Raw genomic sequence first — 14,586 nt, 5'->3', positions numbered from 1 at the left:
CTGAAGGGAAAAAAGCACGCTGATAACATTTTCTGTTCCTATTTTGTTTACATCACACTCATCGTTCCTGAAATAAAGACGAATACACGAGATCTCAGCCTGAAGAAGTATATGTCTCGTTAGCTCTTGCAAGATCTTGTCTTTGATCCGCATAACCAACCACTAGTTTCGCAGGCATGGCCGAGACCAACGCTACCTCTTCACTGACGCTCCAGGGGCGCGTGGCGATCGTTACAGGCGCCGCCGGCGGCATCGGCTCGGCCGTCTCGAAGCACCTCGCCTCCCTCGGCGCGCGCGTGGCGGTCGCCTACTTCGGGGACCCAGCGCCGGTGAGGGAGCTCGTGGTCGGCATCAACGCCACGCACGGCGCCGATCCTCCGCGGGCGCTCGCGGTGCATGCCGACGTGTCGGACGCGACGCAGGTGAGGGCGCTGTTCGACGTAGCGGCCGCGGCATTCGGCGGGGAGCTCCACATCCTGGTGACCACGGCGGCGGTGCTGGACTTCTCCTACCCGACGCTGGCGGAGACTAGCGAGGCGTCCTACGACGCCATGTTCGGCACCAACGCGCGGGGCACCTTCCTGTGCTGCCGCGAGGCCGCAAACCGGCTGGCGCGCGACGGGCGTGGCCGCATCGTGACGTTCTCGTCGTCGGGTGTCGGGTCACTGCGCCCCGGCTACGCGGCGTACGCGGCGAGCAAGGCGGCCGTGGAGGTGATGACAAGGATCCTGGCGCGGGAGCTGCGCGGCACGGGGATCACCGCCAACGCCGTGGCGCCAGGGTCCACGGCAACGCCCATGTTCTACAACGGGAAGACGCCGGAGGAGGCCGACCGGTACATCGCCGAGGCGCCGCTGGGGCGGCTCGGCTTGCCGGAGGACATCGCGCCGCTCGTCGGCTTCCTTGCCAGCAACGCCGGCGGATGGGTCAACGCCCAGGTCCTGCGCTGCAACGGCGGCACCATCTAATTTCTGTACTTTTTCTGATGAGTCCTTAGGATCCATGTGGATCTGTCGCTGGGTACACTGTTTTATGATTGCTCTCTTCTGGTTTTTTCAACGTGTTGTTAATCTTAGTGCTCGATCAACAAGCCGGCAAGGGTGTGGTTAGCGGGTTACTGATCGATGACTTTGACTTAATCACTACTTTATGCAATTAAAAATAGTTACTATTCACTTTGAGAAAATCATTTCTTCATATAAAAATTGAATAAAATGAGCTTCTTATAAATTTTGGAATAATCATCTAATGGAAAAAAACAATGATGATATTCATGTTAATTTTGACCGATATCGATATAATATATATGCGAGTTATCAAGTTTCACGAAAAAATAATATTTTTTTATAATTTATGTAAAAAGGAGAAAATTTATCTTCTGAAAAGTATTATTTTTAGCACTGTATTTTGTCTTTTTTACACATGTCACATGATAAGTTGATTTTTTATGAAATAACATTTTAAGCGTGTAACACGTGAAGATGTACGCCCTAATTTTTTGTTTTAATTTTTTTAAAATTTCAAAATATATGAAAGATGTATTTCAAAATAAAATGAGCATATATATGCTTTAAAACACATATCTTCAATCAATCAATACAATAAAATACAAACAGGCCATGTCCTGGCACAACTTGTCGTGTGAAGAACGAAATTTGCATGACAACAAGCCGGCAAGCCGACAAGGGTGGTTTATGTTTAATCTGTACCTATGGCAGAGCGGCTCGGAGCATAGAGAAGAAGAACGACTTATCCTTAAATAGAGGTTTGTGTTTAATTTGTTAAACATAATTGAAAGAATTAAAGAGGAAATGTTTCGAACCTTTGAATAATTTTACACTCTAACAGTGGTGAACATATATATTTTTGGAATGCGAACTTTTATTTAATACTACCTCCGTTTCAAGATTAACTTTCACCAAATTAAGCAACAAAATCTTAATTAAATTATATATAATTAGTATCGTTGGATTCGTATTACGAGGGTGTCTTCAAAAGTGATACCATTACGGTAGTAATAGCGACCTCACCCCCGTCTGTGACGTTTAGACGAGATTTACTGGGTCTAAGATTGGCTACGTGGAATGCCTTACTTCTACGTGTGGAATCCATTCACCTCTCGGAAGGCACCGATGAATTTCGTTGGAACTTACACCCTAATGGGAAATTTCCAGTAAGTTCATTATACAATGCGATTATACATCCTAAGAAAATTTGGAAGATGAAAATACCACTTAAAATTAAAGTTTTCTATTGGTACTTAGCATCGTGGGGTGATCCTAACCAAAGATAATCTTGTTAAGCGTAACTGGCATGAAAGCAGACAGTGTGTGTTCTGTCAACAAGATGAGATAATCAAACACTTATTCTTTCAATATCGATTTGCCAGATCTATAAGGTCATGCATCCAAGTAGTTTCGGATCTGTATCCTCCGACTAGTGTAGTCAATGTCTTTGGAAATTGGCTTCATGGTATCGATCACAGATTTAGAATTCTTATTAGGGTGAGAGCGCTTGCCGTTATATGGTCGCTTTGGCTGTGTAGAAATGATAAAGTTTTTAATGATAAGAATTATTCTCTCTTGTAGGTTATCTACAGATGTACCGGTACTCTATGTTCGTGGTCTGCGCTACAGAAGGTGGCGAATCACGACCTGTTTATGGAGGTCTGTACACGGTTGGAGGCTACGGCGAGGATACGTTTTCTCAACATGGGTGGCAGCATAATCTACGGATCGGGCCACCAGTGGTTACATAGGCGCTTGCACAGTTGCTCAATATTAATATGTACAGCCCTTTTTTATCTTTTTAGAACTTGTGGACTATCAGATTTGGACGGCTGTGTGTACCTTGTTTATGCAGAGACCGGGTGTAATTGTTTGTTTCAAGTAATAAAAGTGTCTATTATAAAAAAAATAGTCTTGATCATGAACACATTTTGAAAATCATGAGTTTTTTCGAGTAAATGAAATAGAAGTTATTTAGTAATCATTTCTTGACATAACTGTATACTGAACCAAATTTGCATCTTATTAATTTTGAGATATTCATTGTATGATGGAAAACAATGATTATATTCGTGTTAATTTCGACTAATATCAATCTCTAATTATTCTAGTGCTTTATTTTACAAGTAGTCTCTCTTCCGAAAAATCTGTAAGCTGTCCGTCTTCCAACAACAAACATGTGAGTAAATGGTCTGTCACATCTTGTTGTCTGATGAACAACATTTGCAGAAGAAGTGGGTCTAGTAATTAATTGTGTGTTAAATGGCACATTTAAAATCATTGCTACCAACGATGGTAGAGATATTTAATTGGTTTCCACCTAAGACTAGCCACAATGGTAATACTTCCTTCGTCTCATTTTACTAGTCTTTCCCGTATCCCTAGATCACCAATTTACCTATATAATTTAAATTATATAATGCAAGAATAATATCATTAGAAAATAGAACATCTAAACTTTGTAATGATATAATTTTTATAACATATAACTAATGTTAGCTTGATCAAATTTGCGACCTAGGGGTACGCGCACGTCTAATAAACTGTGAAAGAGGGAGTATCATAAGTAGTATCATGCATACCATGTTGGCAAAAATTTGATGTGGCGCACCAATTAATAAGGTGACAGATGGGAGCGGTATCATAATATGATACCGTATCAAAACTAGAAAACTTAATGGCAAACACATCATGTACACAAATTTGTATTGAGATTCTACAAAACATTAATTATAATGATACTATGATACTATCTTATAATATTATGTATTGTGGGGGGAGTATCATAAACTAGTATCATGTGCACTAGTGTATGATACTTCCCATTGTGACTAGATTAAGATATGCACTCCAAACTCATTTTTGCACATGTCCCAATGAAAAAGAAACACATAGTCAAGGTAAAGAGAACACTACTGCTCTTAGGTACTACACGGAATCTGTTTCCTTAGGCTGGTCATAGTGGGGAGTAACTTAGAGCAGTAACATATGCAATGTTACTAGTCTAAGTTACTACCTTCATAGTGGATACTAACTTATACTATGTATGTGATGTCATATAGTGTGTCATTAGTATGTTGTAGGCTCATCTTGCATTGGGGTGTGTGATGTTATGATAACATAGTTAGTTGCCACCTCACTCTCGTTTTCATTGATTGGCATCCCATGTCACCAAAACATTTTAAAATATGTGTGTGATGTTACTATCTATGTTACTCTCGCTATAAGTAATCTTACACAAAAACTAATCATTGAGCCGGAACATCATGGGCACGTTTGGTTTTGAGCTAATGTTGGACTTACCAAAAAGTTGGCTTGACATTGTGTTGCGGTCAGAAACCCACCGGCGGGCAGCGACGGGCAACACCGTAGAGCCGGGAATCTCCCAGGACTGCGGCTGGCCCTGGTCCCTCCGAGCGACGGCCCGCAAAGCCTTCGGCACGCACGTCCAATGCTGATGCAAGGGCGTGCCACCTGACCTATACCTGGTCAGGAAGGTGTTGGATGATGCCTCGCTTAGTTTCCTGCATGGCATACACGTAAACATTAAATACGAGCCTCGATCGGCTCTCAGGTTATCCTGTGAATCGGCTCAAGGAGCCGATCCACCCATGATGCGTACGAGGTGTACGATCAGATGGTGGTCCTGCTTGATCGAAAGAAAGCTAAAACGACCTACTACGATTTAGGGTTTTCACCGCATAATCGGAACATCCTACTCGTGATTGAGCCTGGCGGCCACGCACCGGTGATCGTAAACCGACCCTAGACAAGGCCTAAAAACCAACACGAAGTTGATCCTCGGAACATCCTGTCTAGGGCTAGCAAACTACACCCTACGCGCCACTGGATCCTTCAACCCGTTTGTAAGGCCTAACGATGCAGATATTAAACTAATCCTTGAAGAACAAGGAGCAATCATAACGGATCGGATCTACTAAACAATGATCAAGCGGGGTGCCGCCCCTACACCCAAGATAGGTGTAACGGCGGCTAGATGCCTAAGGGTCGCACGACGATAGCATATGATACGATGAACAATGCTAACCCTAAAACACCTATGATAACTACGTTGCTCGCCATCAAAAAGGCTTCGATACGAGCAACGCATGAACGACGAATAAACGTGTCTGCCTAGATCGCAAGATGCGATCTAGGCAGCATGGTGCTTACCCGGAAGAAACCCTCGAGACGGGGAGTTGGCGATGCGCCTAGATTGGTTTGTGGTGAACGTGATTGTTGTTTATTTCATAAACCCTAGATACATATTTATAGTCCGTAGACTCTCTAACGTGGGAATAATCCCAACCGGGCACGAGCCCAAACTCCATCTAACCGACACGTATCCTACTATATTACAGATACACGGGCAAACTAGCCCAAACTTGGTATATAAGGCCGATTCATGTATTTCTTCTATGTATATTCTTCAATCGCGGCCCACCTCTGATCCGGTCAAATTCTGGTGATAACACATGCCCCCCTGGTTTTGGAAATGACATTTCCAAAATCATTATGCTTTTCCTTCGTCGGGTCATGTCGTGGCAGAGCAGAACCGTTGCAGAGTCTTTCATCACGTCGCCTCGCCTCCTTGGCTTCTCTGCATGAATTGATAGTTTCGGCATCACGTCCTCGAAAACCGTCGCGGCATTAAATCTCCACTATATCTCCTTTTATTTAACCGCATTGAGTAATTTGCTTCTTCATCCTCTCCCTCAGTATCAGACACCGAAAAAACCCTTCCCCACCATGGATTCATCCTCCTCCTCCGCTGCATCGGCCATCTCCTTCCAATCCTCTTCCTCAAGCGAGCCGATGCAAGAGCACAACCAACATGAAGAGCCGGAGTGGGACTTTGGCTTCGTGCCCGACGGCCCACCTGAGGCCCTCGTCGGGTCAGATGGGGATTCGCCCCTACCCGATGAAGAAGAGGGGGATGGAGAAGACGACACCTCCTCCGACGAGGAAAAAGAGGAGGGCGACACTTCCTCTGATGAGCCGCCGGCGAAGCGCTTCCGCGGCTGGGCCTGGTCAGATGACGACGAGGATGATGATGACGAAGAAGAAGCCCCCATCGAGGGCTACGGCAGTAGCGACGAGGAGCTTGCCAGTAGCAGCACCGGCGGCGGCTACAATGGCGACGATGAGGACAGCGACGGCCCCTAGAGCAGGGGCCAATTAGCGTAGGACTAGTAGTAGCAGTGCATTAGGCATCGGATGATCTTTTTGAGAACCATCGGCTCTTTCTTGTAAAGCCGTCCCTTTGAATCAATAAGAATTGTTCCTCCAATTTGTCTCTCAATTCATCTAATTTTAAGTCCTCCATTTGCCGCACCAATACCGACAGCAACGTGTCGGATTTCTCGCCTCAGACGCCCATGAAGCCAGATCAGATACCAATTTAGATAGTCAGTCAAGCACTTCTCAAATTCAGACTGTAATTTGATATCTGACCATAATACTTTGCAATTCTATATCCGATGGCTGTTCATCGGCTGTTTTGAAAAATCCAGTTTCCTTCATCTGCTTGCAGCAACAGGACGGTCCAGACCCGCTTTCGAAGAAGTTCACGATGCAGGGTCAGCCGATGATACTCCAATCGGCTTCCCAAAACAGAGTGTCTACCAAATCAGCTGCCCCCCGAGCCTCAGTTAAGGCGAGAACGGCGGTGAGGACATACCGTTCAGACAAACGGACCCAAACTTGAGCAAACTTGCACCATCGATCACCTTTTCTTCCGTTGAAAGCCGATATCGAAGGCGAAGCATCAATCGGCTTAACCGACAAAGGGTTGTGAGTCCTTGAAGAGAAAGTTCTGGCACCAAATCGGCTCATTGTCGCCGAGGAAGCTCTCACTGTTTACTCCCTCCAGGAATCAGAAGGTGATCCGCGTCTTGAACACGCAGCGGGTAGATCTTGTGTAATTGTGCTAGAGTCGATGGCCGTGCATCGGCTTTGTTCCTTAGTTCTAAAGTCGATGTCCGTGCATCGGCTGTATATCATGAGAATTTTTAAAAAAAAAAAAACGGGCCGATTTTTCTATCGGCCCCCAATGTTTCACTGCACATGTATCGCACATGTTCATCCAATTAGGTGCCCCCCAAGCCGATTCTGCCAGGTAACTGCTGATATCGGCTCTGTGGTTAGCCACGGCACTATATGTGAACGTCGGCTCTAGTAGGACCAGTGTGGATTTCTTCCAGCTCATCAGCCGACGCAAACCCATTGCGCATTAGATCGACGTTGAACCCAGGCAGAATGAATGGTGAGGATAATTTTGGCCGATTGCTGGAATCGGCCTCCATGTTGAATTGCTCAATGAAGGGTTTGGCAATGTTCATCCATAGATCCTTGGGGCCGATCACATGGATCGGCATCGCCACGTTTGTCCATAGATGCTGCTCTTGTTACACGGTCAGGCCGGTGGATAAAACCAGCCTAACCCCGTCCTTTGTCACGTCGATGCGCTCGCAGTCGTCCAAATTGATGCCCGAGAGTGGCTCTTGGCCTGATGTCTCCCAAACGTTCATGCCAGCCGTTGAAATCTCGGCTGAATCATCTGCGTGGACGACTTCTACTTCATCTCCATCCCACTGTATTAGGCATTGGTGCATCGTGGATGGGATGCAACAGTTGGCGTGGATCCAATCTCTGCCTAGTAGGACAGCATAGGTGCTCTTGCTGTCGACAATAAAGAATGTCGTAGGGACGAGCTTTTCCTTCCTACGGTCGGATCCACGTTCGGAACACCTTGTGTTTCGGACGCTTGGCCGTTGAAATCGCTCGGTGTCACATTGGTCTTGATCAGATCCGAGCTAGAGCGTCCCAACCGACGTAGCATGGAGTATGGCATAATGTTGATCGCCGCTCCGGTGTCCACCAGCATTTTGTTGACAGGCTGCCCATTGATGTAACCTCGCAAGTACAGGGCCTTCAGATGCCTGTAGCTTCTTTCTCGTGGCTTCTCAAAGATGACAGGCCGTGGGCCGCAGTCAAGTTGCGCCACAGGTGCTTCGTCTAATCCTGGAGCACTAACTCTGTTGGAAGGATGAACACTATGTTTGTGCCAGCCGATGTCTCATCATCGGCTTTCTTTTGTCTGGGGCGCCACTCTTTCCTTTGTGGCCGACCTTCTTCGTCCAGGGTTCGCTGAATTTTAGCGGCCGGATCAGGCCGCGCCTTCCTCAACGTGTGCGGTATGACCTTTCGGCTTCCTCCAACCCACGTAGTCGCCGAACCCTTCGCTTTTGGGAACGGCCGAGCCCATCGGGGCACCACCTTGGCCGATGATACTTGTCTTCTTCTTCATCATCGTCCTCTAGTTCCTCGAGATCTTCTACCCGAGCGGACTCGGCGTTCTTGTTCCGAGGCGGGAGAGGCCCTAGACGTTTGAACACGGACACGTTAGTCTGCATCCTTCTTCTTTTGTTTACATTACGGGCGGTTGCCGATTGTAGGCAATCGGCTCATTCCTGAATCCCAGCGGTGTACCGAAGAAGGGGCAGTCCCAGTGCCTATCCACGTCGTCTTGCTCTCTCGACTTTTCCTTGGCGTGGCGCTCATATCTCTCCTCGTCGCGATCATGCCGATGGTGTCTCCTGGCGTCCCAAGCCAGACGATCTCTTTCATCATCGTCGTTGTATCGCCGGCGTTGGTCATATTGACCCACATACTTGTTGAGGAGGTGATCAGAGAGAGGTCGCTGATATCTTATGTTCCTCACTTCTCCCTCTGTGATGTAGCGCTTGTCATCGTGACGGAGCCGATCGCGTGGAGCGGCTTCCTCTGTGTCCTTGCTATGAGAGCAGCTGCCCTCATCTCCGTCCTTACCAGAGTGGTGCCCAGGTCCTACCATGTTGATATTGCACGAGAATCCTGGCTGGCACCCCCCATGGTAAGTGCACTCCACCATGTTAACGGCGGGGAAGGGGTGTGTGTCGACCTTCATGGCGTACTGGCTGAAAATTAGCCGCCCTTGTTCTATCGCCATTTGGACCTGCTAACGCCACACCCCGCAGTCGTTGGTGGCGTGGGTGAACGTGTTATGCCACTTGCGGTATGGCTTTCCGTTCAGCCTCCTGCACCGTGGGGATCTTGTGGCCTTCGGGTAACTTTAGCCGCTTCTCCTTGAGTAAGAGGTCGAAAATCTGCTCGGCTTTGGTCACGTCGAAGTCAAACCCTTTTGGAGGACCTTGTGGCTTAACCCATTTACGGGACACGGGGCTTGCCCCCGAGTCCATTCAGCCACTGCTACCTCTTGATCTCCCGCGAGCACCTTCATCTTCATCCGCCTCAACCAGGACCACCGCACGCTTGAATTTATCCCGGTAAACATCCGGGTGGCGCTTGTTCATATGCCGACGGCTTCCGCACCATGTGCGCCGGTGAAGGGTAGTCCGCTTGGGAGGCCACGTCTTTGATCGATGATGAGAGACCCACCACCGCCAACTCGGCCGCTTCTTTTTCACTCACATGAACCGAATAGCATCGGTTCCTAACGGTCCTGAAGCGCCTGGACGTACTCTCGCCACTGTTTCCCCGCGCTTCGTCGTACCTGTGCTAGATCGGCAATGCCGGCCTCGGAAGCCTCCGAGTGATACTCGTATGTGGAACTGCTCTTCCAACTGCTTCCAAGTCCGGATTGAGTCTGGTGGCAGCGATGTGTACCACCCGAAAGCCGATCATGTGAGGGACTATGCGAAGAACCTCACGCGCAGCTCGTCTGATGCTGAGATCGTGCCCAGCTGTGCCAAATATCGGCTCACATGCTCGATGGAGCTGGAACCATCCGATCCATTAAACTTGGTGAAATCGGGGAGCCGATATTTGGGTGGTAGCGGGATCAACTCGTACTCATTGGGGTACGGCTTGGAATAGCCGATTGTCCTCCTTTTCGGCATCATGCCGAACTGGTCTTTCGAGATTGTACGAGATCTGATCCGCGGTGATGGCTGCAGGCGTCGAACTACGAAGATTCGCCGGGGTGGCATACTTAGCCAGCCATGCTTGCTTTTCCAGCTCGAGCCAACTGCAGGAGCTGGGCTGCGGAGGTTTGTCGGAGTGGCATACTTAGCTAGCCACGTCCGCTTCTCAAGATCCGTTCCCGAAGTTCCTCCTCGCTGTTCCGGAAGTCCCTGCTTGTTGCAGCCTCGGTTCGAGAGCGCCCGATTGCTGCGGTCCGGCACGTATGCGCACGTGTATCCGTGAGGGATCTCCTTGGGCGCCTCATGCAAGAATTGGTAGTCACTAGGGTCACCACCGATCTTGTAGACGACGTATGCCGATGAACTCGGCACTTCCGGTGCTTGCCGGCGCGAACGGCAGCGGTGGACGGGACTCGGAGTGGCATCTCTCCTCGGTGAGTCCCCGAGCTGGTCCCGACGGAGAATATTGATGGCTCATGATTTCCTGGATCACGCGCGAGCGACACGCTCCAAAGTGTTCACCGGGCTCTCGGAATGTCGGTGCAGCGAATGAGCCACCATGAAGTTAATCTCCCGACGCAGCGACACGGTGCGTTCTTCTGACGGGGTGGACAGGTCCACTCCATCGAGCGCGCCTTCAGGTGAGAACCCTTTCCACCTGATGCCATGTGAGTGGGTTCTGTGAAAAGAGCCGATCAGGTCGGCTTCGAGGACTGCTTTGATTTCGTCATGCTTCTTCTTGAGCTCGTCAGTCAGATCCTCGTACTTGACTGGGGTGCCTTCCGCCATCTCAGATGTAGATGGCGATGCGGTTGATGTAGAAGATAGTCCCACCGGGCGTGCCAGAATGTGTTGCGGTCAGAAACCCACCGGCGGGCAGCGACGGGCAACACCGTAGAGCCGGGAATCTCCCGGAGACTGCGGCTGGCCCTGGTCCCTCCGAGCGACGGCCCGCAAAGCCTTCGGCACGCACGTCCGATGCTGATGCAAGGGTGTGCCACCTGACCTATACCTGGTCAGGAAGGTGTTGGATGATGCCTCGCTTAGTTTCATGCATGGCATAAACGTAAACATTAAATACGAGCCTCGATCGGCTCTCAGGTTATCCTGTGAATCGGCTCAAGGAGCCGATCCACCCATGATGCGTACGAGGTGTACGATCAGATAGTGGTCCTGCTTGATCGAAAGAAAGCTAAAACGACCTACTACGATTTAGGGTTTTCACCGCATAATCGGAACATCATACTCGTGATTGAGCCTGGCGGCCACGCACGGTGATCGTAAACCGACCCTAGACAAGGCCTAAAAACCAACACGAAGTTGATCCTCGGAACATCCTCGTCTAGGGCTAGCAAACTACACCCTACGCGCCACCTGGATCCTTCAACCCGTTTGTAAGGCCTAACGATGCGGATATTAAACTAATCCTTGAAGAACAAGGAGCAATCATAACGGATCGGATCTACTAAACAATGATCAAGCGGGGTGCCGCCCCTACACCCAAGATAGGTGTAAGGGCGGCTAGATGCCTAAGGGTCGCACGACGATAGCATATGATACGATGAACAATGCTAACCCTAAAACACCTATGATAACTACGTTGCTCGCCATCAAAAAGGCTTCAGTACGAGCAACGCATGAACGACGAATAAACGTGTTCTGCCTAGATCGCAAGATGCGATCTAGGCAGCATGGTGCTTACCCGGAAGAAACCCTCGAGACGGGGGAGTTGGCGATGTTCCTAGATTGGTTTGTGGTGAACGTGATTGTTGTTTATTTCATAAACCCTAGATACATATTTATAGTCCGTAGACTCTCTAACGTGGGAATAATCCCAACCGGGCACGAGCCCAAACTCCATCTAACCGACACGTATCCTACTATATTACAGATACACGGGCAAACTAGCCCAAACTTGGTATATAAGGCCGATTCATGTATTTCTTCTATGTATATTCTTCAATCGCGGCCCACCTCTGATCCGGTCAAATTCTGGTGATAACACATTGCCCATTGGCCGCTGCTTGGTTGGCCACCAATAATTTGGCTAGCCCAAGCCCGGCAAATCCGACCCTATGAAAATTTTCGCCAATCCTGCCATCTGCGGGCGGTGGAATCCATGGCCTAAAAGTTGGTCATGTCCAGGAATTGGTAGGACACGTCTGGGCTTGAACCAAACACACCCCATATCTCTGGCGTCTATATATCATAAAGGTTAGAGCACCTCCATCCGCGTCCCCAAAGCGTCCCCCAAACAGCGCCGGATCGAGCGTTTGAGGGATGTGTTTTTTTCATGCCGCGTTTGGGGGACGTCGCTCATGAAAATTGTTGTCACAGATCTCTGCATGCATGGTGAGAAAATCAGCAAATCTGCAGGCACCTCATGATCAACCTCCGTAAGAGGGCCTATGGACCAACATGTCTCCTGACATTCTTGCGGTCATCCTCGATGATCATGTTGTGCATCATCACACAAGTCTGCATCACCTCCCACATTTGGTCGTGAGACTAGCTTAGAGCAGAGTACCCAAACAATAGCAAATTAAGCTTGAAGCACTCCAAATGCCGGCTTAACATCCTTCCTGCAAGCCTCCTATCGCGAAGCAAAGTGGCAATTCTTCTGACCTGATGGGGCCGGAATTGTTTTGACAAAAGTCGCCCATTTTAGATATATATCATTGGCTAGATAATAGCCTTTGGTATATTGGTGGCCATTGAACTCATAGTTGCATTGTGGAGCATGACCTTCCACTAGTTTACTGAACACCAGAGACCGCTGCAACACGTTGATGTCATTGTGTGATCCCTCCATGCCAAAGAAAGAATGCCAAATCCACATGTCATAATCTGAAACAGCTTCAAGCACCACACTGCAATATCCTTGACGCTCTTTGTATATACCTTGCCAAGCAAACGGGCAGTTTTTCCATGACCGGTGCATGCAATCGATGCTTCCAAGCATCCTAGGGAATCATCTCGCAGCATTTTGTGCCATGATCCTTGCGGTCTCTTCTTCAGGGAGCCAGTCGCCACGACGGTGCCCGACTCATATGAGATTTTCCGTCAAGACGGCTGGCAAATAAAAGACGGGAGTCTACCGTTCTGGATGTGGTCACCGATAGGTGGGAGCCGACGTGGCCAGAAAACGCCACGGGCAAGCCCTATCGACGAGCGGAGCTAAAAACACAAATATTTTTCTCCTTTTCGCCTCGCGACCACCTTGCACGCGAGGTGTTCGGCTATTTTCCAAGGCGACAGACTCGGATGACGAGGACATCATGGCCGCGCTCATGGACGAGGAACTCTCAGTCGCGGCTGCTACCAGGGACACCGCTGGAGAAGATGAAGATCTGGCGATCCTCGTCTCCCTCTTGGCCATGATCACCGAGGAGGACAAGCCGACCATTGGTTGCTCCACGCTATGGTGCCGCAATAGCAAGCCATGGAAGAGGATGGAAGGCTACTGCATGCTTGATGGGATTCGTAGCATAGAAAACAAAAAATTTCCTACCGCAAGAACGAATAACAAGCCAAGATCCAATCTACAATATGGTAGCAACGAGAAGATCATGAGACTAACCCTCGAAGATTTCCAAAGCCTACGAGATTAGATCTCGTTGTTGCTGAAGATGATCACTTGCCGCTTTCAAAAGCGCGTAGAAGATCTTGACGGTGCCACAGTCGGGCAGCACCTCCGTACTCGGTCACACGTTCGGTGTTGATGAAGACGTCCTTCTCCCTGTTCCAGCGGGCAGCAGAAGTATTAGATCCTCCTCGGAATCCCGATAGCACGACGGCGTGGTGTTGGTGGCGGTGGAGATCTCCGGGAGGGCTTCGCCTAAGCTCTACGGGAGAGGTGGGAGGAGGGAGGCGGTTAGGGTTTGGGAGAGGGGGGCACCGGCCTGGGAGCCTTGAGGGGTGCAGCTGGTTTTGATGTGTCCAGCCCCCTCCCTCTCCTCCTCTTTATATAGGTGGAATCCATAGGGTTTGCCCAAAGTGTTCGAATAAGACCCCAATTCAAAAACTTCCATATGGACGAAACCTAGAGGGACATGGACTCTCCCTTTCCCCCTTGCTTGGCCGGCCAAGGAGGTGGAGTCCACCATGGACTCCACCCTCCCACTTGGTTGGCTGGTTAGGGTTGGTGGAGTCCAACCGGGACTCCACCTTCCATGGTGATTTCTTTCGAAAGGTTCTAGAACATTCTAGTGCCTTCCATAAATGCACCGGATCATTTCCAAACTTGGAAAGTGACTTCCTATATATGAATCTTATCCTCCGAACCATTCCGGACCTCCTCGTGATGTCCTGGATCCCATCCGAGACTCCGAACAAAATTCGAACTCCATTCCATATTCCATATCTACTTAAAACGACATCAAACCTTAAGTGTGTCACCCTACGGTTCGTGAACTATGTAGACATGGTTGAGACTCCTCTCCGACCAATAACCAATAGCGGGATCTGGAGATCCATAATGGCTCCCACATATTCAACGATAACTTAGTGATCGATTGAACCATTTACATACGATACCGATTCCCTTTGTCACATGATATTTTACTTGCCCGAGGTTTCATCATCGGTACCTCCATACCTTGTTCAACCTCGTCTCCGACAAGTACTCTTTACTCGTACCGTGGCATATCATCTCT

At 48.9% G+C, this 14,586-nt stretch overlaps 1 protein-coding gene across 1 annotated transcript; it reads left to right on the top strand.

Annotated features, from left to right (window-relative positions):
* Positions 1–1,039, top strand: LOC124659107 (NADPH-dependent aldehyde reductase-like protein, chloroplastic). Its single transcript, XM_047197049.1, has 2 exons — positions 1–107; positions 175–1,039. Exon 2 carries the CDS (start codon positions 177–179, stop codon positions 966–968), a length of 792 nt encoding a protein of 263 aa, XP_047053005.1. The 5' UTR covers positions 1–107; positions 175–176; the 3' UTR covers positions 969–1,039.
* Positions 1,040–14,586: the final 13,547 nt, after the last annotated feature.

The sequence above is a fragment of the Lolium rigidum genome, chromosome 6 (genome assembly GCF_022539505.1).
Source record: "Lolium rigidum isolate FL_2022 chromosome 6, APGP_CSIRO_Lrig_0.1, whole genome shotgun sequence".
Classification (NCBI taxonomy): domain Eukaryota; kingdom Viridiplantae; phylum Streptophyta; class Magnoliopsida; order Poales; family Poaceae; genus Lolium; species Lolium rigidum.
Note: the sequence above shows the minus strand (reverse complement) of the source record. Positions and strands in the feature narration are given on the sequence as shown.